The 24,983-nt window shown below is 38.0% G+C and overlaps 1 protein-coding gene and 1 long non-coding RNA gene across 8 annotated transcripts in view; both read right to left on the reverse strand.

Annotated features, from left to right (window-relative positions):
- HIBCH (3-hydroxyisobutyryl-CoA hydrolase) overlaps positions 1–24,983 on the reverse strand; it is a 148,007-nt gene that overhangs the window by 68,187 nt on the left and 54,837 nt on the right. For 4 of the 6 annotated variants that reach the window (XM_040475655.1, XM_040475658.1, XM_040475654.1 and 1 more), the window contains 3 exons: positions 24,793–24,835; positions 3,735–3,875; positions 1,944–2,028 (listed from right to left, as the gene is read on the reverse strand). In XM_040475655.1, coding sequence (XP_040331589.1) covers positions 1,944–2,028; positions 3,735–3,866 — 217 coding nt within the window. In that variant the 5' untranslated portion in view covers positions 3,867–3,875; positions 24,793–24,835. Of the gene's footprint in view, positions 1–1,943; positions 2,029–3,734; positions 3,876–23,403; positions 23,471–24,792; positions 24,836–24,983 lie in introns of all 6 variants that reach the window. The other 2 variants (XM_040475653.1, XM_040475656.1) reach the window with 2 other exon arrangements.
- Positions 5,404–23,211, reverse strand: LOC121030830 (uncharacterized). Of its 2 annotated transcripts, none has more exons than XR_005790432.1 (3): positions 23,199–23,211; positions 19,641–19,644; positions 5,404–5,583 (listed from the first exon to the last, which is right to left on the reverse strand). It is a non-coding gene; the product is annotated as an uncharacterized LOC121030830 (long non-coding RNA). The 2 variants fall into 2 exon arrangements; XR_005790433.1 differs by lacking the exon at positions 19,641–19,644 and adding an exon at positions 13,622–13,623 and having other exon boundaries at positions 5,404–5,566; positions 23,199–23,210.

Consider the following 24,983-nt stretch of genomic DNA (forward strand, 5'->3'; position numbering starts at 1 on the left):
TCTTTTCCTTGTTTTTAAAAGAAAGATTTGGTGTCTATTTTTTGTCATTAATGGTATTTCACTGATATACGCATGCCCCCAAACCCTCATCTATTATTTCTATTCAGTTCTTACCACTATTTAGCAATTCTAAAATGACAAAAGTGCAAATTATATTGCCTATGGAATGAAGCTGTTACCTCAAAAATCTTTGATTTCCTCTTTATCTTATTCTAATCAATTAATTCCATAGAAGTTAAAATTAAATGAATAGCGTTTAAAAAAATTTTTTTTTCTGAGTGCCCACTTATCATCTTGGACTAAATAAACATCTTTAAAGCAACTAAATTTCCTGGAATTGAAGACCAGTTCTTTATACACATAAACTAAATCTGTAACTTGTAACTGTACCTCCAAATATCTATATATATATATATACTTATATATATATACATTTACATATATATTTATATATATAACATAAAGTTAAATGTGTATGTAAAAATAGCTCACAGTTAGAAGAAGCTAAAAACAATACGTAAGGTTCTGCCTATCTGTAAACTATAAAGATCATAGGCTCAACTCCACAATAAAGGTTAGCTCCATGCTGAAAAACATTTTTTTAAATATATTCATGTTGTGGGCAAAACAATAAATTCAAACACAATTCAGTTAACAAATCTATCTAAGCAACTGAAATTTTAACACTCAAGTTACTTTGAATTTAATAGGTATCTAAATGTCCATCAACTGGCGAATGGATAAAGATGTGGTATATATATATATAATGGAATACTACTTGGCAATGAGAAAGAATGAAATCTTGCCATTTGCAGCAATGTGGAGGGAACTGGAAGGTATTATGCTAAGTGAAATGTCAGGCAGAGAAAGACAGATACCATATGTTTTCACTCATATGTGGATCCTGAGAAACTTAACAGAAGGCCATGGGGGAGGGGAAAGGGGGGGAAAAAGTTACAGAGAGGGAAGGAAACAAACCATAAGAGATTCTTAAATACTGGGTTGATGGGGGGTGGGGGAGAGGTGAAAGTGGGTGATGGGCAATTGAGGAGGGCACCTGTTGGGATGAGCACTGGGTACTGTATGGAAACCAATTTGACAATAAATCACATTTAATATTAAAAAAATTTAATAGGTACCTAAAATTATATCCTAAATCAAGCTTGTTTTTCCTATTCCAAATATAATAGAAACAGTACTGCCTTAACACAATACAAAAATAAATAACACACACACGATAAAAACTCAAGGAAAAAAAACCATTCCTGAACTCTACCAATTTCATTACAAAGCGTAAAAACAGTTTCAGTATATATTAAATACTGAAATATCATCACCAGTGGTGATGATAAATACATGACTTTGATCCTGAGAATATACATTTCTTCTTTCTTTTGCCTTTAATAGTTATATGTATACAGATTGACCTAAAGAATTAGAAAGGAGAATTAATCTTTTTAACTCATTTCAACGTTTTTAAACATCTGTAAAAATACATTGACAATAGGATAAATGTATAAGTACATTCTTGCTTTGGGATCATGAACTGGGGAAAAGCACAAGCACAGTCAAGGAGATATGTGAAAGAATGTCATATTTGAACAATGACAAGTCACTCAACATGGCCAGATTGTCAGGTTATAGAACAAATTGAATTGCTGAATATCAGCTTACCTAAAATAAAAAGTGGACTCACACACTATAACTATACATTTTGTTTAGGATGATTTAGGTAGAAAGACAGGATATATGAAGAGCACATACATAGTTTAAAAAAATGCTATTCTCATTTTTCTAATATTAACTACAAAAGCTAAGACATTATAATAAAAAAAAATTCTAAGTAAAGCAAATTACAAAGTACTACAAAAATTTCCTGTTGGTTTTATCAGTTCTACTCAGGGAAAAAAGCATTTAGGTTAAGAGGAGGAAAAAGTTTTTACCTCTGATATCACCCCCAGAACAGAAAGCCTTTCCACCAGCTCCTTTTATAATGATCAGGAAAGTTTCAGGATCTTGTTCCCAATTCTATCCAAATTGAAAAGAAAATGGGAAAAGCATACTATAAATGAAAACTCATTTAAAAAATCTATATGCATTTATATACACATATGGATACACATATACATGTATAGATAAATATACGTCAATACACATAAAGTACAAGCTTTATAAAGTACATCCAAAAGAATGGATCCTAACTTCATTTTCTTTTCTGACATAAATTGGAGACTATTCCAACAAAGTTGCTAGATGAATACACTTTGTGATCCAAATTGTATGATGATATCTGAAGAATCTTTGCCATGACAACTTTGAGACCAAGATGAAAGAAGATGGGCTTAAATATACATCCCAGAAGCTTATAAATCTGGTGAACAAATCAGTCCAAAGACTGTTGATAAACTGAACAGGAACCTTTCTATTGTGGTAATATAGCGCTCCAACCTACTGACAAATTTATAAGCAATAGAATGAAACCACAATACTGATTAAATCTTGAAGTGATTTGAGGTTGGCAGGGGCAACTAATAAATAATCAGGATGAAAGAATCAAGAGCCAAGGGCAATTCAAAAGACTATTCACTAAAACATCAGTTAACCAGAGACAAAAAATTAACAGGAGCTGTATAAATTCTACACTTGAGAATAAAAATATAAACACACAAGGAAGAGATGTAGCTGGATGGATGTGGCTGTCCAAAAGACTAATGCAATATTGGACTACATTAATAGAAATATGGCATTCTAACATGGAAGTTTCTACTTTCTTCCACTCTGGTCCACTCCAACCTGAAATACTTGATTTCTCTTTATTACATTTAAAGACATATTATAAAGTGTCCCAAACGGACATAAGGAAATAAAAGACAGACTCATCAAATGAAAAATTAAGGAACTTGTAACCAGGGGAGAATTAGTCTTTGTGGCTGACCATATTAGGTACACCATTTCACTTCACAATAATCCTGTGAGATATTATAATCCCCATTTCACGGCTGAGGTAAATGAAGGACAGAAAGATGAACACTCCCAAGCTGAAGAGTTAATAAACAGAAGTCCAAGTTTCAAACAAAGTAGTCCAACTACAAGTCACGCTTTTCCACAGCACCATGCAGTTCACTTAGAATAGAAAAGCTTATAGTCTTCTCTAAGAATCGTGTCGAAATGCTGTCACATGGAACGTTAGATTTGTATACTCCTGTCCCAAGAGGCAGAACTATTATCACTGGTTAAAAGGTCAGAGAAGCAGAGTGGCAAAACACAGGAAGAAACTCAGAGCTATGGAAAAGTGGAAGGAGCTCTCAATAGGTCATGAAGTCCCCATCATTAGGGATGCTTCAAGATAATCACATAGGGAAATGACGAAGACAAGAAATCAGTGGGGCTTGGGCACTGATCCCAAAGATTCCATGGAAGAGAATCCCAGAAATGTTCTTTTAGGATACATTCTTATTTATTTTTAATGTTTGTTTATTTTTCAGAGAGGAGGGGGGGGAGAGAGAGAGAGAGAGAGAGAGAGCAAGTTGGGGAAGGGCAGAGAGCGGGAGATACAGAATCCAAAGCAGGCTCCAGGCTCTGAGCTGTCAGCACAGAGCCTGACACGGGCTCGAACTCATGGGGCCCAAGATCATGACCTGAGCTGAAGTTGGCCACTCAACCGACTGAGCCACCCAGGTGCCCCTAAGGATACATTTTTTAAAGTATCCATATAATTTAAGGAAATCACAAACCTTTAGTTGTGGATAAATGTGCCGAACCATATTAAGGTTTAATGCATTTAGGAACTTTGGTCTGTTTAGTGTTATCACTCCTGCACAACCTCTTCTTTCCAGTAGTACTTCTCCTGCTGCATCCATGTGCATAGACCTTCTCTGTGTAAAAAAAGATTAAGCCTAGGATGAAATTCATTAAGATTTTGTCACAAGCCAATATTAAACCATATACAAGTATACCTCAGAGGTGCTGTGGATTCAGCTCCAGACCACCACAATAAAGCAAATACTGCAATAAATTCAAATGATTTTTCCCCCAGTGCATATAAGTTATGTGTGTCCCATGAACACAACTAGATAACTATCAGTTCATCCTAAATACCCCCAGAAATCAACCTGAAGGCTGACAGAACAAACTCCACAACTAAAGGGAGAGAAGAGGCCACACTATAGAAGCCAAGTTAAACACATGCTTGATAATTATGTCAACCTTGCTTTATGACTGAATAAAGCTGACACTGTGCAAAGGGGGGGAAAAAAGGAATTTTGCTAGTAAATACTAATGATCATCTGCACTTTGAGTCAGAATCTTTGCTGGTGGAGAGTTTTGCCTCAATGTTGATGGCTGCTGACTGATCAGGGTGGAAGTTGCTGAAGGTTGAGGAGGCTGTGGCAATTTCTTAAAATAAGACAACAGTCAAGTTTGCTGTATTGAAGGACTCTTCCTTTCACAATTTCTCTGTAGCATGCAATGCTGTTTGATAGCAGTGTACCCACAGCAGAGCTTTCAAAATTAGAGTCAATCCTCTCAAACCTCAAGGAGCTGCTTTATCTACTATGTTTATGTAACAGTCTTAGATCCTTTGTTGTCATTCCAACAATCTTCACAGCATCTTCATCAAGAGTAGATTCCATCTCAAGAAACCATTTTCTTTGCTCATCCATAAAAAGCAACTCCTTCTTCATAGTTTGATCATGAAATGGCAGCAATTCAGTCACATCTTCAGGCTCCACTTTTAATTCTAGGTCTCTTGTTGTTTCCACCACATCTTCAGTTACTTCCTCCACTGATGTCTTGAACCCATCAAAATCATCCATGAGGGTTAGAATGAACTTCTTCTAACTCCTATGAATGTTGCTAGTTTTGGGCCTCTTCCCAAGAATCATGGATGTTCTTAATGGCATCTAGAGTGATGAATCCCTTCCAGAAGGTTTTCAATTTACTTTGCCCAGATCCAAAGGACTCACTCTCTATGGCAGCTATAGTCTTATAAAATGTATTTCTTAAATAATAAGTCTTGAAAATTCAAAATTGCTCGTTGACCCAGGGATGCAGAATAGATGCTGTGTTAGCAAGCTCCATCAAAGTTCTTGGGCAACCAGGTGCATTGTCAATGAGCAGTATATTGAAAGGCATCTTTTTTTCTGAGCAGTAGGTTTCAACGATAGACTTAAAATATTGAGGAGGCACCTGAATGGCTCACTCGGTTGAGTGTCCAACTTCAGGTCAGATCATGATCTTGGTTCTTGAGTTCGAGCCCCACATTGGGCTCATCAGGGCTTCAGATCCTGTTCCCCTCTCTCTGCCCCTCCCCTGCTTATGCTTTCCCAAAAGCAAACAAACATTAATAAACATTTTACATATATACATGTATACACATGTATACATGTAAATGTGTGTATGTGTATTCAGTAAACCATGTTGTAAACAGCTGTGCTTCAACCAGGCTTTGTTGTTCCATTTATAAAGCACAGCAGAGTAGATTTGGCATGATTCTTAAGGGCCCCAGGATTTTCAGAATGATCAATGAGTATTAGCTTCAACTTAAAGTCAACAGCTGCATTAGCCCCTAACAAGGAAGTGAGCCTATCCTTTGAAGCTCTGAAGCCAGCCATTGACTTCTAGTTATCAAAGTCTTAGATGACCTCTTCTTCCAACAGAAGACTGTTCCATCTATATTGAAGATCTTGTTTATTAGTCACCTTCATTATCTTAGCTAGACCTTCTGGATGACTGGCTGCCCTTTGCCATCAGCACTTGCTGCTTCACCTTGCATCTTTACATTATGGAGATGGCCTTCTTTAAACCCCATTACTAACTTCTGCTAGCTTCAAACTTTTCTTCTGTAGCTTCCTCACCTCTCTCAGCCTTCATAGAACTGAACAGTTAAGGCCTTATTCTGGATTAGGTTTGACCTTAGGAAATGTAGCTGGTCTGATCTTCTATCCCAACTAAAGCTTTCTCCTTATCAGCAATAAGGATGTTTCACATTCTTATTCATGTGTTCACTTGAGTAACACTTTTCATTTCCTTCAAAAACATTTCCTTTGCATTCACAACCTGGCTAACTGGTGCAAGAGGCCTAGCTTTTGACCTATCTTGGCTTTTGACGTGCCCTCCTCACTAAGCTTAAGCATTTTTGGCTTTTGATTTCAAGTGAGAGACATTTGACTCTTCCTTTCATTTGTACACTTGGAGGCACAATTATTAATTGGCCTAATTTCAATGCTGTTGTGCCTCAGGGAATAGGGATGCCTAAGGAGAGGGACATGAAAGAACAGCAGATTGGTGGAGCAGTCAGAAGAAACACAATATTTATTAAGTTCACCATCTTATGTGGGTGCATTCATGGTGCCACCAAAACAATTACAACAGTAACATCAAGATCACCATTCATCAGAATAGTGAAAAAATTTGAAATATCATGAGAATTACCAAAATGTGACACACAGACACAGAGTGAGCAAATGTTGTTGGAAAAATACCACCAATAGATTTGCTCTGCTGATGCAGGGTTGCCACAAACCTTCAATTTGTAAAAAAAAAAAAAAAATCTGCAAAGCACAATGACACGAGGTATGCCTGGACATTAAATGCAAATCTTTCATACAAGTTAACAGTAAGTAATCAAATGGACTACTACGTATATCTGACAAAGTTTCTTTTTCTCTTTTAAATGCTTATTTATTTTGAGAACAGCACACGAGCAGGGGAGGGGCAGAGAGGGAGTGAGAGGGAGAATCCCAAGCAGGCTCCACCAACACAGGGTTTGATCCCATAAGAGATCATGACCTGAGCTGAAAACAGAGTCAGAGGCTTAACCAACTGAGCCACACAGGTGCCCCTGACAAAAGTCTCTAAAATTCTTTAAATTCTGTAGAAAAGCAAAATATACATACCAAAAGCAAAAGTATATACATAGTATATACAAAGTATACACGTAGTAATTAAATCTTTTTTGTTTCTGAAGGAACGGAGTCAACTGATTTAGAACAGAACCTAGTCTTAGAATTACTTGGACTACAAAATACTCTCAAATCTCTTAATTTATTACTATATACCAAGTAATATGTTAGGTGCTTGCAAAGCAAAGATGAATAAAGAGGGCAAATAATTCTGACTACAGTAACTACTGACAATTTGAAAAAAAATAGAAAAGGGGATATTTGAGCTGGGCCTTGATGCATGCCAAGAAAAAGGAGTCCAAGAATCCTAGAGAATAACACATCCTAAAACAAACAACGGATATTTGGAAACATCAAGATTTTTTTTTTTAATGTTTACTTATTTTGAGAGAGAGTGAGCGTGAGAAGGGGAGGGACAGGGACAATGAGAAAGGTGGAGAGAGAATCCCAAGCAGGCTGTGCACTGTCAGCATAGGACCAGATGTAGTGCTCTATCTCACGAACCTTGAGATCATGACCTGGGCTGAAATCAAGAGTAGGGCACTTAACCAACTGAGCCACCCAGGCACCCAGGAAATATTAAGATGTTAAATATGAGTGAATAAAGGCTGACTGAGGAAATGAGGGATAGGAAAGTAAACAGATTAAGCAGGTGAGGCCAGATTATAAAATGACAGACTTACAAGTCATATGGCTGTGATGAACTGGCCTATATGCTTACTTAGGAACTCATACGCTATAACTTAATTATCAGATTTCACTGCTCATGTAATATATAGTACTAATATAAACACCTGTAAGAAACATAACAATCTCCCAGGACTCTGCTATACACAATTGTTAGGACTAATGGCACAATCATACTTATTACTTTAACTAAAAACAATGCTTTAACCTTCACATGAGAACTGTGTACAATATAAAGGTTAAATTGGAAAATTTTAACTAGAGAATGCTAATTAAAAGCAAATGCACACTTCTTAACTGAAATCTAGTAAAACACAGAAGTCCATAATTTAATAGCATTAAATGTTACACAGTGTTTAAGTCTTTATAAAATCATGCTGCACATTTAATGTCAGCTTAGTTTTTATTAAAATTCATTATCAGATAAAAATAACATATATTCACTTACAAGGGTTATGGAAAAGGCTATTAAAAACAAAGTCTGAATTTTTTCAATTAAAACTTAAATTGGATAAAGGGTAAGTATCCAAAATCTACAAAGAACTTACCTAACTCAACACCCAAAAAAAACCAAATAATCTAGTGAAGAAATGGACAGGAGACATGAACAGACACTTTTCCAAAGAAGACATCCAGACGGCTAACAGACACATGAAAAGAAGCTCAACATCACTCATCATCAGGGAAGTACAAATCAAAACCACACTGAGATACCACCTTACATGGTCAGAGTGGCTAAAATTAACAATTGAGGAAACAATAGATGTTGGTGAGGATGTGGAGAAAGGGCAACCCTCTTGCACTGTTGGTGGGAATGCAAACTGATGCAGCCACTGTAAAACAGTGTGGAGGTTCCTCAAAAAATTAAAAATAGAATTATCCTATGACCCAGCAATAGCACTACTAGGAATTTATCCAAAGATACAGGAGTGCTGATTCATAGGAGTACATGGACCCCAATGTTTATAGCAGGGCTATCAACAATTGCCAAATTATGGAAAAAGCCCAAATGTTCATCAACTTGTGAATGGATAAAGACATGGTTTACTTATACAATGGAATACTACTTGGCAATGAGAAAGAATGAAATCCTGCCATTTGCAACAAGTAATGCAACAAGTAATACCTGGATGGAACTGGAGGGTATTATGCTAAGTGAAATAGGTCAGAGAAAGACAGATATCATATGTGCAATTTCATGTGCAATTTGAGAAACTTAACAGAAGACCATAGGGGAAAGGAAGTAAAAAAAAATAGTTACAAACCATAAGAGACTCTTAAATACAGAGAACTAAGGGTTGATGGAGGAGGCGGAGGGTGGGGGGGGGTGTGTTGGGGAGAAAATGGGTGATGGGCATTGAGGAGGGCACTTGTTGGGATGAGCACTGGGTGTTGTATGTAAGTGATGAATCATGGGAATCTGCTCCCGAAGCCAAGAGCACATTGTATACTGTTAGCTAACTTGAAAATAAATTATATATATATATATATAAATAAATATGAGAGAGAATACCATTGGACTCCCAATACATGATGCCATGTGTGGTCACGGCAGGCCCAAACTGTCCATTCTTGCAGGCCATCCAAATTATGACTTGTTTGAGCTGCAAACTGATAAAAGGGATTTTTCCATGACTAGTCACCTATATGGCTATCCAGATGACCTAGTGCCATTTAGCAATAAAACCATCCTTTTTTCATTGCTCTGAAGTAACATTTTTATTGTAATTCTTATTTCCATATCTATGTGGGTCTGTTTTGTACCAATGATTACATTGGTTCTTAATGTCTCATTACCACATTGTTTTTATTACTATTTTATTTTAATCATTGTTGATAGCATACCAATGTCTTCCAATATTGTTTTCCTTCAACACTGTTTTCTTGATCTTTTGTGTTTTCTTATGGATTTTAGAGTCAGCTTGTCAATATCTACAACAAACTTCTGCAGGGAGTATGACTACTATGGCAGTGAATTTAAAGACCTATTTAGTGGGACTGACACTTTTGTAATATTGAGTGTTTTATATATAATTTAAAATTTCAAAATTTTATATTTCCCTGAGTAGACTTTCCACACCTTTCATTGGATGTATTCCAATTGTTTTTATTTCATTTATTTTTAACATTTTAAAAGGCAACCACTTAATAGTTTTTAATTATTATTTGTGTATGGGGAAAGAGTCTATTATTCATATTGACCTTATAACAGCTAATAAAAATTTCCCCAAGCATCCCTTAAAGTAATTAAATTAAATCAGGGGCGCCTGGATGGCTCAGTCAGTTGGGCATCCAACTCCTGCTCGGGTCATGATCTCTCAGTTCGTGGGTTCAAGCCCCGCATCGGGCTCTGTGCGGACAGCTTGGAGCCTGGAGCTTGCTTCAGATTCTGTATCTCCCTCCCTCTCTGCCCCTCCCCACTCGTGCGCACGCGCGCTCTCTCTCTCTCTCAAAAATAAACATTTTAAAAAATTAAAAAAAAAATCTTAGAACCTATAACTATAGTAAAATGTTTTTTAACCAACTTGGCAAGAAGTTTGGTATCCTGTGATATCTAGAGGGTGAGGAAACAGATATACTGTAGGAGCAAAAACTATTGGAGAGCCTAGGAAAAATAACCTGACAACCCATTTTTTAAAGCATATACACTGGGGGCACCTGGGTGGCTCAGCTGGGCGTCCGACTTTGGCTCAGGTCATGATTTCACAGTCCACCGTCTGTGGGTTCGAGCCCCGCATCGGGCTCTGTGCTGACAGCTTGGAGCCTGGAGCCTGCTTCAGATTCCGTGACTCCCTCTCTCTGCCTCTCCCCTGCTCCTGCTCTCTCTCTCTCTCTCAAGAGTAAGTAAACATTAAAAAAAAAATTTTTTTTTAAGCATACACACCGACACAGTAATCCTTGTTCCATAAGTTTATCCTATAGACATGTTTACATATGGGCAAAGTTAATACACAAGAATAGTCACTGCAATGTCATTAGTAATGGCAAAACATTAGAAATGACAGGGATTCTCTGTCTCCCTCTCTCAAAAATAAACATTAAAAAAATAAAAAGAATGAGGCAGCTACCTCTCCATACACTGTTGTGGAACAACCAGGCAGTGTGTTTACAATGCTGCCCACCCACTCTGTACATGGACACATACATTTTTACACACAGAATGTATTTCTTTTTTTATTTATTTTTTTAATGTTTATTTATTTTTCACAGAGAGAGAGAGACAGAGCATGAGCGGGAGAGGGGCAGAGAGAGAGAGGGAGACACAGAATCCGAAGCAGGCTCCAGGCTCTGAGCTGTCAGCACAGAGCCTGACGCGGGGCTCGAACCCACAGACCACGAGATCATGACCTGAGCCGAAGTCGGATGCTCAACCGACTGAGCCACCCAGGCGCCCCAGAATGTATTTCTAAATAGATACAGAAAACATTGCTAAAATGGTTGCCTCCAGGAAAGAAAATTGGACATAGAAGTGAGGGGTGGGAAGACTTTTTAATGTATGATCCCTTTGAACTTTTTGAATTCTGTGCCTTATGTATTTACTACCTATTCAAACCAGTATTTAAAAAAAATTTTTTTAATAAGAGTAATACATTAAGTGTAAAAGGTATTAAGCCATCTCCAAAAGGGAACTTCATTAAAAGGCTTTGTTCCAGAGGGTGCTCTTGTTTGACTGTCCATGGGGTCCCCTGAACCCCAGTAATGATCCCACATGTGCGGGAGAGTTGGGAAGATAGGACAACATGCATATACGTGTGCACTGATGACAGCCCCTATTTCCTGCTAAACCATACACTGGTTTCATGGAGCATTCCAGAAAGTTTTAAGGAAGGGTTTTCACAAAGCAAGGCCCAGAGAGCTGTGAGCATCTTTGTTCTCCCACTGGAAATTCAACTGTATATAAGGAAGAGCAAATGTTAAAATCATTTAAAGAGAGTTATTTTTCATAGTTTGCAGTACAAAAATGTGTTTCAAGTACGTGTTATTGTAAAATAGTTGTTTGTACTTATGTTCTTATAACATCTGTTACGTTTACTCTTCCTCTAGTTCTGACTTTTAGAAATAGCAATAAATCTATTTTTTCATCCCTAAAAGAATAAAAAAGATGCTAAGTAAACATGAGTTAGGAAACTGTATTTTTTCATTTTCTTACCTTACTGATACTAAAAGCATTTGTGGTAAAAGCAAATTATACACAAAAATCACAAAAGAAACCAGACCAAAAAGGACACCAAGTCCACCAGCAGACACAGCCTTCCCCAGATTTCACCTATCACCTTCTTTGCAGACCTACTCTAGCTGTTAAAGTACCTAGCTTCTCTGATTTTCGTCCAAGTTCTTACTGACCCACTTGTGTTAGTAGATGAGTAGGACAGATGGTAAGTTTTCTGACCCTCCGACTCCTTCTCTAGACCCTCTCATAATTTCTGTCCGTATTGTGGAAGATCTTATTCCCATACTAAATCTTTTATTCCATAATACTGTAGGGGAGAAAACAAAATTTTCCCCCTACCCTTCCAGGTTCTTGGCTAAACTCCTCCCCCACTGTAATAAAGACAGATTAACTGGAGAAAATTTTCATTTCTTAAGTAAGGGGGACCACAATGGTGTGAGACTCAAAAGCAGCAAGGCAACTGAGGTTCATATACCATCCTGAGCTAAGAAAAGAAATAGGGTCTGAGGCTCCTTTCTAATTTCTTTCAGGCATTTGAAAGGGAGGTAAAAAGCTTTTCCCAAATCTGCTGGGTCTTGACTGCCTTCAGCTCAAAATAATTCACATGTCAAAGCTGCATATTTAAGGAATGGCATATTCTGCTCCCCTTAAATACCCATAGTGGTTCTACCTCCTTGATTAAACCCTTACTCATATGACAGGACAAATGACAGATTAAAACAGCTATACTTTTCAGATAACCGCATCATTTTAAATCTTAAAATACAGACAAAAGTTTTCCTATCATACAAGCATGTTAAATGCAAGTATTAATAAACTTTCATCTTGAGATCTCCATACTAGCCAAATTTCTGTTTGAACCCAAGTCAAATTTGTCAGCCAAAAAAAATTTCATGGTTTTCACTGAGTAGTTTATATAAATTATCACCCAATATGGAAGCAATCCTTCAAAACTTTATTATTATTTGGTTTCAGCTCAGAGATGTTGAGAGCTGAAAAGATGCTCATCCTAACCTTATTAACAAGAAAAAAGGCTGAACAGACTGCAAATTAATGGCTTCTGGTAAGCTCAGAGAACTGAGGTCACAGGGCAAATGGCTGTAATAAAATCTGGAGAGTGACAGGTGCCTTCAGGGACACACAGGACCAAAATATTTGCTTACTTCAGGCAAAAGCTTTCAGGAAGATTAATTAGAATTTTTGATGACCTGCTGGAGGCCAAATGTGGGCAAATGTGATAGCATGAAGCTCCTGGGGAGGTCACAGTCATGCAGGGGTTTTCTCTGGCTGGCTTTTCCTCCTGGAAGCCAACCAGGAGCTCTCAGGGAAAACTGGAGAAAGCTCTCCTGTGTGGTGCTGGCTGGGGTAGGGAAACAGCAGGTATAGAGAAATCCTTTCCCCTCATCTTTCATACAAAACAAAAGGCTAAATATGCAGGGGAGTGATGAAGGACTTCAAAGGCTGTAGCCCAGGGTTCTAGTGAAGCCTCACTATAGTGGGGGAAGTAAATGGAGGTCTACAAAATAAAAGCCTTAATCTCATGGGGGAAGAACCTCGAAACCATTCCCAAAGACTTCAGTGTTTACCAACCACAACTGAGGAAAAGAAATGAGGGGCAAAGGAAAGGGAGAAAAAAAAAGCAGCCTATCCCTGGAGGAGGGACAGGAACACTTGTGAGGGCCACATCCCTTAAAACCATGGTTCACAGTACCTTCCAAACATTAAGGCTTAATGGGATAACATTGATAAACTGAATTTCATCACCATTAAAAACTTCCATTCTGCACAAGATACTATTAAGACAATGAAAGACAAGCCAGAAATTGGAAGAAAATATTTGAATAGCACATACCTGATAAACGACTTGCATCCAGAATATATAAACTCTTAAAACTCAGTAAGAAAAACCCAATATTAAAATGAGAAAAAAAAACAACAACGACACCCTGAAGCTCTTCACCAAAGATATGTGGATGGCAAACAAACATAGGAAATGCTCAAAATCATCTGAAGATCATTAGGAAAATGCAAATTAAAACCACAAGGAGGGGGTGCCTGGGTGGCTCAGTCAGGTAGGCAACCAACTCTTAGTTTTGGCTGGAGTCATGAGCTCACGGTTTGGGGGTTCGAGCCCCACATCAGGCTCGAGACTGGGAGCCTGCTTGGGATTCTTTCTCCCTCCCTCTCTGCCCCTCCCATGCACTCATTCACTCACACTCTCTCTCAAATAAACAAACTTAAAAAAAAAAAAAAACGCAACGAGATAGCACTACACACATCAAAATGGCTGAAATCCAAACAGACAATAACACGCTGCCAAAGGTACAGAACAACAGGCACTCTCACTCTGCTGGTGAGAATACAAAATGGTACAATGACTTTGGGAGACAATTTGGCAAATACTTATAAAGTTACACATATGCTTAACATACAACCCAGCTGTTGCACCCTTGTGTATTTATCCAAGTGAATTAAAAACTTATGTTCACACAAAAACCTGTACACAAATGTTTAGCAGCCTCGCTCATAACTGACAAAAACTGGAAGCAACCAAAATGCTCTTCAACAGGGAAACGGACAAACTGGCATATCCAAAATGGAATACCAGTGATAAAAAGGACCAAGTCATCAATTCATGCAACATAGATGAATCTTAGATGCATTTCACCGAGTGAAAGGATCCAAACCCCAAAGCCTATATATTGTATCATTCCATTCATAAGACATTCTGTAAAGGACACAACAATGGGGGCATAACACACATCGGTGGTTGGGGGTAGCAGAGGCCGACTACTAAGGGAAAGCACAGGGGAAGTTTTAGGTGATGGAACTGCTCTGTATGGTTGTGGGGTGTTGGACGCATGATTTATCCATTTGTCAAAACGCACAGAAATGTACCTCACAAAAAGTAAACTTCAATGTATACAAACTATGCTTAAAAAAAGACAGACAGCTAAGATGTCACAGGATTCTAACATGGAATGCAGACTGTGACAAATCTAATTAAATTACACATGTATGACATAGCATCACTGACGTAATCATGATGGTGACTTCAGGGGAGCTGACCCAAGTAACTTTGGAAAACAGTCATCTGATTAGAAAATGTAAAGATAAATACAAAAGGACTGTCTATCAACACTGTGCTCTAGTTGGTAAATTTGTTTTTCATGGGGATGGTTAACAATTCTGAAACTGCTTTGCATGCATACTAGGGTGAAATAAGTAACAGAGGAAAGTTATAGATAAACAAGAAGGAAAGCTTCTACAATGAACCCTGCCCTGTGGCTATGGATTAAAGTCAGAGATGCCATCAGAATGATCTCCTGCTTAGCTTATATATATGTGTGTGTGTGTGTATATATACACACACACACACACACACACACACACACAGGATAGAGATACAACTACAGACACGTATACATACATTAGTTATGGTGTAACTACATTAATATCAGGGTTATTACATTAATACATTAATAACAGGGTTAGTATACAGTGTGTGTGCAATCTGCTATACATACATACATTACCCTAGCTCTCTCCCCCTGGAGAAAGCCATCATTCCCCAGTATCAAAAAGCACTCCCAGAGGTCAGATCTTGATTTCTAAATGCAATTCTCTGATACAGAGCTCCAACCAGGGCTTCTTGGAGAAATGGCTGATTCCAGAGCTGTAAGAAGGAAAACATGAGGAGCCCAGAGCACACCTCTGGCATGAAAAAGGAAGCATTAAAAAAAATAGGATCATATCAAAAGGACACAAGATCCAGAATGAAGGAATTCCTCATAGCCAAAGCTAGAATAATTTGAGTAACACAATGTGATATTAGATTATAACCCAAAGAGTAAGGATCAATGAGCCCACACAGGTATCAATAACTGAATAAGGAAATGGAGAATGGCTCTTTTTTCCTACAGAAGATTCCTAAATAATACATGTAAAAATCTCCCTTCCAGTAGGCAGAGCTTAGTCGCCTCACCTGAGTGTGGGCTGAATTTACTAACTTGCTTCTAAAGAACAGAATGTCACAAGGGGATAATGGTAACTTTAGAGGGGAGAAACCAAACAAACACCACTTTAACCAAGTAATAAAGGTCAGCATCACCAGCTATGTAGTGTGAATGTCATGTATCCCTGATGCCTACATCAAAACCCACAGATACTCTGTTACGATGTGTTGAAAAGGGCGCTTTTCTTTTGTGTTATTCTCTCCAAAAACATTTTAACTGCAGTTTACTTATTAAAAACAAAAAACACTAGACCCAAGCCTAGATTAAGGGATATTCTACAGGCTACCGTGCCAATACTCCTCCAAACTTTTAAGGTCACAAAAAATAAGATGCAGAAACTGTCACAGACCAGAAGAGACTAAAGAGACATGACAAGGAAATGCAATATGGTATCCTGGAACAGAAAACTAATGGAAACACATGAAATCCAAATAAAGTTTAAAGTTAATAGTAACATACCAATGTTCTTAATTTTGACAAATGTACCATGGGAAATGCATTCATTTGCTAGGGCTGTCAACTCAAAGTACCACAAGCTAAGTGGCTTAAACAACAGAAAGTTACTGTCTCAGAGTTCTGGAGGCTAGAAGCCCAAAATGGAGGTGTCAGCGGGAGGACCACACTCCCCCTAAAGGTGGCTAAGGGGAAGGATCTGTTCCGGGCCTCTCTCTCTTAGCTTCTGATAGTTCTTGGTTTGAAGCAGCCTAATTACAATCTTCACATCACTTCTCCCAGGATGCTTGTCTCCAAATTTTCCCTATATAAGGACAAGAGTCATTTTGGATTGATCCAGTTATCTCTCCTCCTGTATGACCTCATCTTAACTATTTATGTCTGCCATGACCCTATTTCCAATTTGGCTGTTAGAAGACGCTATCTGCCATGGGCCCTGGGGTTTCCTTGCAGTTTAATGCTTGGGTCGTGAACCCAAGGGCCTGACCATTCTCTTTGCCTGGTCATTTTCAGGGTTGTATTTGCTGTGAGCAACTTTAAAGAAAGGGTAATGTCTCCCTCTGGGACAGGAGAGCAGGCTTGCTTACAGCTTGCTACAAACCAGCAGGTTCCCCAAATTCAATTTTATTGTTCTGTAATGCAACCCACGACACATGCAGGCATTCTTCTGGGCCTTCTATGTCACCCCGTGGAACTTGGGGAGCAAGGAAAACCAATACAGACATCAAGCTCAAGGCTGTTTGAAGTGCCAGTAACAAGAGTTTCATATCCTCTGCCACCATCCATGTAGTAAAGGCTAACTATTAGCTTGTAATTGGGGTAAAAATCAAATCCGAGGCCCAATGCTGTCCAGTCAGCCCGAAAGCCCTTGGCCCTCCACCTGCCCCCTCCCCATCACAGCCCTCTTCCTCTGTATCAAAATATAACTATCCTGATTTGTACAGTAAACACAAAGTGTAAATCCAAAAACATCATCTATTTTTTTAAATGGATATATTTTTCAAGTCTTTTAATCTAGAAGTTCTCCCTTCATCCCTTTCTTTTCCTTACAATTTGTTGAAAATAACAGGCCAATTAACCTGTAAAGTTTCCCAGGGTTTTGCTGATTCCACAGGCATGCTACATACTTATTTTTAACAGCTGTCCATATTTACATATCAATTTAATCAGTCCCCTATTGGTAAACACTGAGTAATTTTCAATTTTTGCTATTTCAATGATGCAGGAATATTTTTAAGCATGGATCTCCAAGCACGTAGGCCAAGTACTTTTCAGGACATTTACAGAGGGTCAGACTTTGAGCAAAGGATATTACAGAATCTCCTGGTAATGCCATTAGAATGACGTAAATGAATGGACAAATAGGATTTTTTTCTTACCTGAAAAATTCATGGCCTTCTCAAAACCTAAAAACAACTGTTAGTTCATTAACCAAAATCATTCAAGCGAAAGGAGATAAAGCTTCCAGTATTTGCATAATTGATGTATAGGTTAATTCTGCAGAAAAAATTAAATATCTTTTCTGAAAATATCACAAATTTTTAACAAAATCTAGAAAAGGTTTCTATAAAGAAAAATTGCCATATTAGGAAAAATTACAGAGACTAGAGTTGGAAATGGAATTCACATACAATCCACAGTTGGGCAGGGAAGGGGGAAGGACATAAGGGATAAAGGACAACAGAGAAGGGAAAGAAGAAATGCTTCTAGCCAGAACCACGATAAAGGAGGAAAATAGATGTAAGGTGGAAGGAAATTAGAACTTTATTAAATCTTTATTGTACATCCAGGAAAGACAACAGGTTCACATTTACTTTTATTTTCAAATATTTTCTTAGGCAATCAGCAAAAGCTGTTCCTTATTATTAACTTACCATTTAGAAGTTTTCCATGGACACTATGGTAAAACATTTGACTGAACACTTAATCCTGAAAACACCTCTAATGAGTTATGTACCAGAAACTCCTTTCCACAGATAAGGAAACTGAGGCCCAGGGAAGTTAGATCACTTGCCTAGAGTCATACAGCTTCGGGGCAGGACCAAGATTCAAATCTAGGTTTACCTCATTCTAGAACTATTGCTCTAACCATTATACCCCTAAACAGACTCTCCCAATCATCTTCTTCAAATGATATCATCCTACCCACTCTAACTCACTCCACAGAACTTTTTCTACTTCCATAAGGCCTGGGTGACCCGTTATTTACATCTGTTCCAAGGAGAAACGTGAAGGAAACTTGCTGAAATGTATAAACACCATCAACACACAGCTCTGTGCTGAACTGAATGCATGAAGTCGGCCAAAATAAAACTCCTAAGCCACACACAACTTTAGGATGTCTACTTTGCTAGAACATAGAAATATTCTGGCAAAATTCATAATAGCAACATTTCCCAAAATGTGCAAAAGGATGATTGGTGCTGCTATGCGGAAAGATAAATGGTCCATGGTCAAATCAGTCTGGGGAAAAAAACTTAAACAAATAACAATAAGACACTTTAGTCCTTAATATGCAAATATTAAATATAAATTTTTTAAACAATGAGCAGTTTTCTTACCTCATTAAAAATTTTTTTTCATGGAATATTTACTTCTTTGGACTTGTACTTTGCAGGCTACATTTTGGAAAACACTTTAGAGTTGTCATAAACATTGTGAGAAATGAACCTTTCCAGTACCTGATACATAGGTATCTCAAAAATGTTTAAAAAGCTTGGATGAATAATCCATCATTCTAGTGACGCAGTTCTGCTATAACGCAAGCCTAGGGCAAGCATCACGTTGTGGATATCCACACCTTCCATTATATGTAACATCCACTGCCATTGAATGGAGTTGCAACCCACAGACACACCCAGGAAAATAGCCTACCTTTAGCCGAACATGATTTTTTCTGACATCTGACTTTCGTCTTTATCCAAACACATATCTTTCCTACTCCTAAGATTTTCACCTATTTCCAGCAAATGTTGAATGCCATTAAATTTAAATTACTGTAACCCAAAAAGGACACCAAAGCAATGTAAGTAAGGTTCTTAGCATCTAACAACATTTAATAAATGTTGATTATTCAACCTTCACTCAATCCTTCCTGACTTCAAATTGGATCAGTAAATTTCAGAGCCTCTCAAATGGTCTTTAGCTGTGTTCTATTCTCTCACCTTTTTGTGATAAGCTACTTTCCATCTTCAATTATTACCTTTAGGCAGCTGGCTCAAACTTGCATTTCTTTACTTCTCTAGAGGCCTGGGCCCCTATTTCCAAATGCCTGCTAAAATTACAGAAGTGCATGGTGCCCTATGCTCAACTTGGTAAAAAACCAAATTTACCAACAAATTTCTCCCCAACAAATCTGTCTCTCCTCCTCTGTTCCCTAGAACAGGTTAAGGCATCACCATTTTTCTCAACCAGACTTGTTCTCTTTCCCTCTCTGCCAACAATGTGAGGCAGTTACCAAGTACTGGAAAATCTATTTCTAAAACAACTCTCTCTTCCATTCCATTCTATTCCCATTGCTGTAAGCCATGTTACAATCTTCCTCTCTGGCAGATTTCCAGAACCTTTGCCTGGTGGTCTGTCTATACTTCACACTGCCACCAGAGAAAATTTTGTTAAAACATAATTTTAATCTTGTTCCTGCCATTCAAAAATGGTCAATGACTCCCTGTTACCTTCAAAAACATCCAAGTTACTTAGCATGGCCTTCAAGTCTCTACATTGGATCCCGGGTAAAATGGGCCCACCACCACATAGCACTCCTTATAACACAGATACTCAGAAAGCCCTAAACGTAACCGCTATTCTCCATCACACCATTCTTGCCACATAGAACAAGCATATTGTGTAACAGAAAGAAACCAGATTTTAGAGTCATACAGATGCAAACATTAGTTTAGCCACTCACTACTGTACACCCTCAAGCAAGTTATTCTCAGAGCCTCAGTTTCTGCCTTTGTAAAATGGAGATAATAGAATCACTTTAGGATTACTATATGAACATCCACTTATTCCCATCTCCACATGTTGAAACCATAATTGTTCTTCAAGGCCCAGATCAAATGATTTTCCTCCAGTAAGCTTTCATTGGTTATAAAGTCAGTATCACTCTATCCCACCTTTGTTCACACCTTTAATTTATTTGGTCTTTTTACCACACTTTGTTAAATATCCTTTTTTTAATTTAAATTAAAGTTAGTTAACATAAAATGAAGTCTTGGCTTCAGGAGTAGAACCCAGTGATTCACCTCTTACATAGGACACCCAGTGCTCATCCCAAAAAGTGCCCTCCTTAGGGCCGAGCACCTATTTAACCCATCCCACCTACCTCCTCTCTAACAATACTCAGTTCTCTGTATTTAAGAGTCTCTTATGGTTTGCCTCCCTGTTTTTATCTTATTTTTCCCTCCCTTCTCCTATGTTAATCTGTTGAATTTCTCAAATTCCATGAGTGAAATTATATATCTTTGACTTATTTCACTTAGCATAATACACTCTAGTTTCATCCATGTTGCTGTAATAGGCAAAATTTCATTCTTTTTCATCACCAAGTAGTAACCCATTGTATATATTTGGCCTCTCCATAATTTGGCTATTGTTGATAGCACTACTATGAACATTGGGGTGCACGTGTCCCTTCGAATCAGCACTCCTGTGTATCCTTTGGATAAATATCTAGTACTGCAATTGCTGGGTCATAGGGTAGTTCTATTTTTAATTGTTTGAGGAACCTCCACACTGTTTTCCAGAACGGCTGCACCAGTTTGCATTCCCACCAGCAGTGCAAAAGTGTTCGCCTTTCTCGGCATCCTCACCAACATCTGTTGTTTCCTGAATTGTTAATTTTAGCCATTCTGACAGGTATGAGGCGGTGTCTCATGGTAGTTTTGATCTGTATTTCCCTGATGATGAGTGATGTTGAGCATTTTTTCACGTGTCGGTTGGGCATCTGGATGTCTTCTTTGGAGAAGTGTCTATTCATGCCATCTGTCCATTTCTTCACTGGATTATTTGTTTTTCAGGTGTTGAGCTTAGTAAGTTCTTTATAGATTTTGGATACTAACCCTTTATCTGATATGTCATTTGCAAACATTTTCTCCCATTCCATCAGTTGCCTTTCAGTTTTGTTGATGGGTTTTTTTGTTGTACAGAAGCTTTTTATATTAGTAAATATTTCTAGGCCTTTTTATTAGACTATTCATTTCTTGAGGTCAGGAATGGTCTTTCATAATAGTATGTCAAAGCACTTAGTTCATTGCATACAAAGCAAGCACTTAATGTGTATCTGTTCAAAAACTGTAGATTATAAATTGGTTGACACAGATTCTAGATCATCACCTAGATATACAAAATAAGACTTGACTGCTGTCGTGAAAATGATAAGTACAGTGTCATTTCATGCAGCCCATCCAGTGAACCTTCATATGGAAAAGAACTACTTTCAGAAATAAGACCACAGTTTTCTCCGTGTTGAGATCGAATTTATATGGAAGAAATGAGCTTTTGCACATTAAATGCTGTGTAAGAGTTTAAAATATAACATTATGGAGGGGCGCCTGGGTGGCTCAGTCAGTTAAGCATCTGACTTCAGCTCAAGTCATGATCTCACAGTTCATGGGTTCAAGCCCCACGTCGGGCTCTGTGCTGACAGCTCAGAGCCTGGAGCTTGCTTCAGATTCTGTCTCTCTCGCTCTCTGCCCTACCCTTGTTCACACTCTGTCTCTATCTCTCATATATAAATAAACATTAAAAAAAAATTTTTAATAGCATATCATGGAGAAAGAAAGAAATCTTTCCATGAATACTTTTGCAAAAATATGTCCACATCAGCCTATAGATACAAATGAAACCTCATTAATAGGTTCTACGTGCTTGCATTAGCTTGATAAACCTTGCCCCCCTTTCCAGGTTCAGGTCTTCATCCACAATCTTTGAAGGGTAAGAATGTCATACTGTTACCATAAATCAGTCCTATCCACTTCTCATAACTCTGCCAATAGTACTGCCATCAGTTGCATGCTTTCATCACTCCATTATGAAATAAAAAGGGCTCTTGCTCTATTGGCTTTCTTAGAAGGGTCACGGAAGGACTCCTTGGAATACAGCCGATCTCTGAAGCACATGTAAAAGCCAACACTGGGATAAGAATGATTCAGTCTTCAAGCCTTGCTAAAAGTTCAGTTTATCTTCCTTCTCACAATGTGGTTTATGCCTCAGGTCACTATAGTCCAGGTGATCTGGATTCTGTCATGTCTTTCTATTCTACCTGGGTGCATGTGTATAAATATGAATCTGTAATATTAAGTTCTTATTCCTAGAAACTCCTCAGCTCCCATGTATATATACTGACTAAAATAATTAAGGGTAGGATGAGATATTCCAGTCTTAATTTGCCCATCTCCATTTAGGCTTACCTGAAACAGATTCTGCAATAGTTACTTAATGCCCACTCTGCCTCAGGCTGTAAAGTACAATAGGAAAGTCTATGGAGCCAGACCGACTGGATTAAAATTCCACCTCCTATTTACTAGCTGGGTGACAGTGAGGCATATTACATAGCCTCTCTGTCCTTCAATTTCTGATCCATTAAGTAGGGATAAAGCCATATAATCCCTTAACCAAAAACCCTTGGGTCCAGATATGTTTCAAAATTCAGAAAATTTTCTAGATTTTGGAAAGGTAACACAATACATATTAATGCTATAAAAAACATCCCAAGTAGAATCTGGTCAGTACACTGCAGTAAAATGCTTTAACACTTCTGCAGCAAACGATGAATATGCGTACCTATTAGGATAAAGAAAAAAGAGCTTCAAGTACATTCAGGTCAGATTTTGTCACAAAATGCATTTATCACAAACTAACCACAAACTTTTGGTTTTGAGGTTTCAGAATTACAGTTAAAAGATCCACAGTATCTATTCTATAGAACTACAATGAGAATTAACTGAGCAAATACATATCAAGTACTTGGAAGAGCACCTGGCATACAATAAGTGCTATATCAGAGTGACTTGGCCTTTTGTTTGTTTGTTTTCTATGTACAAGGTACTTGCCAGGCTACACAAGAGTATTTTAGTCCATCTGAGCTGCTATAACAAAAGTATCATAGACTGGGTGACTAATACAACACTTCTCACAATTTTAGAGGCTGGGGGGTCCAAGATCAAGGCACCTGCAGATGTAGTCTCATGAAGTCCCTCTTTCTAGTTCACAAAAGACTGTCTTCTTGCTGTGTACTCCTTCATAAGGGAAAAGAGGTGAGAAAGCCCTTTGGGGTCTCTCTTATAGGAGCACTGAGCTCATTCATGAAAACACCACCCTTCTTACCTAATCATCTCCTAAAGGCCCAACCTCCAAATACCATTGCATTGGGGATTAGATTTTAATATATAAAGTTCAATCCATAGCAGAGAGACACAAAAATTAATAAAAATTATTTTTTCTTTGCAAAATGATAAACTAAAAACATCTAAGCTTTGGAAGAATGTTATTTGAACGATAGTAGCTAACAAGTATAAAATAATTACACACCAAGCACTAGTGCTAGATTTTTAAGTGAATTATTTACCATTCATAAGTACTCTAAGATGGATAGTATTATCTTCATTCTATAACATCTAAAAGGAAGCTGAGAGAGATGAGATAATCTACCCAAAATTAAGTAGTGGACCCATTATTTAACCTAAGCATTCTGGGGCACCTGGGTGGCTCAATTAAGTGTCCGACTTCGGCTCAGGTCATGATCTCACAGTTCTTGAGTTCAAGTCTGAGGTCGGGCACTGTGCTGACAGCTCTGAACCTGGAGCCTGCTTTGGATTCTGTCTGTCTGTCTCTCTCTCAAAAGTAAATAAACATCAAAAAATAAAAATAAACCCAATCAGGGGCACCTCGGTGGCTCAGTCGGTTGGGCGTCTGACTTCAGCTCAGTTCATGATCTCACAGCCCATGAGTTCAAGCCCTGCGTCAGGCTTTGTGCTGACAGCTCAGAGCCTGGAGCCTGTTTCAGATTCTGTGTCTCCCTGTCTCTCTGACCCTCCCCTGCTCATGCTCTGTCTCTCTCTGTCTCAAAAATAAAATAAAAACATTTAAAAATTAAAAAAAATAATAAACCCAATCATCCTGAATTGAAGACCACAACTCTTTTTTTTTTTTAATTTTTTTTTAACATTTATTTATTTTTGAGACAGAGAGAGACAGAGCATGAACGGGGGAGGGTCAAAGAGAGAGAGGGAGGCACAGAATCTGAAACAGGCTCCAGGCTCTCAGCTGTCAGCACAGAGCCCGATGCGGGGCTTGAACTCACGAACCGCGAGATCATGACCTGAGCCGAAGTCGGACGCTTAACCGACTGAGCCACCCAGGCGCCCAAAGACCACACTCTTATTCATAACTTTCTACCATCTCGTACAAGTTGTGTCAAGTCTTGACACAAGTCGTAAAAAATTGGGAACCATGTGGCATAAAGGTCAACAAAATCTGCCAGTATTTTCCACTTCCCTAAGAACATTTTATATTACACATCATAATCTAATAATGCCAGCAAAACAGAGTCCAAACTTACCAAATGTTGCAGTATGATATTCGTCCTTTTGAATGAATTAAACCTGAAACAAATGTAGAATACAATGAACACAGTAATGTGGGTAGTCATGCCTCAATGTATAAATACCATATTTCCTTTTGTTTTAGCCTCTTCTAAATGATATTAGAAAAAAAATGTTTTTGGTTTTTTTTAAAGGTTTAACTCTCATT

The sequence above is a fragment of the Herpailurus yagouaroundi genome, unplaced genomic scaffold (assembly GCF_014898765.1).
Source record: "Herpailurus yagouaroundi ecotype Mexico unplaced genomic scaffold, PumYag 140, whole genome shotgun sequence".
Taxonomy (NCBI): domain Eukaryota; kingdom Metazoa; phylum Chordata; class Mammalia; order Carnivora; family Felidae; genus Herpailurus; species Herpailurus yagouaroundi.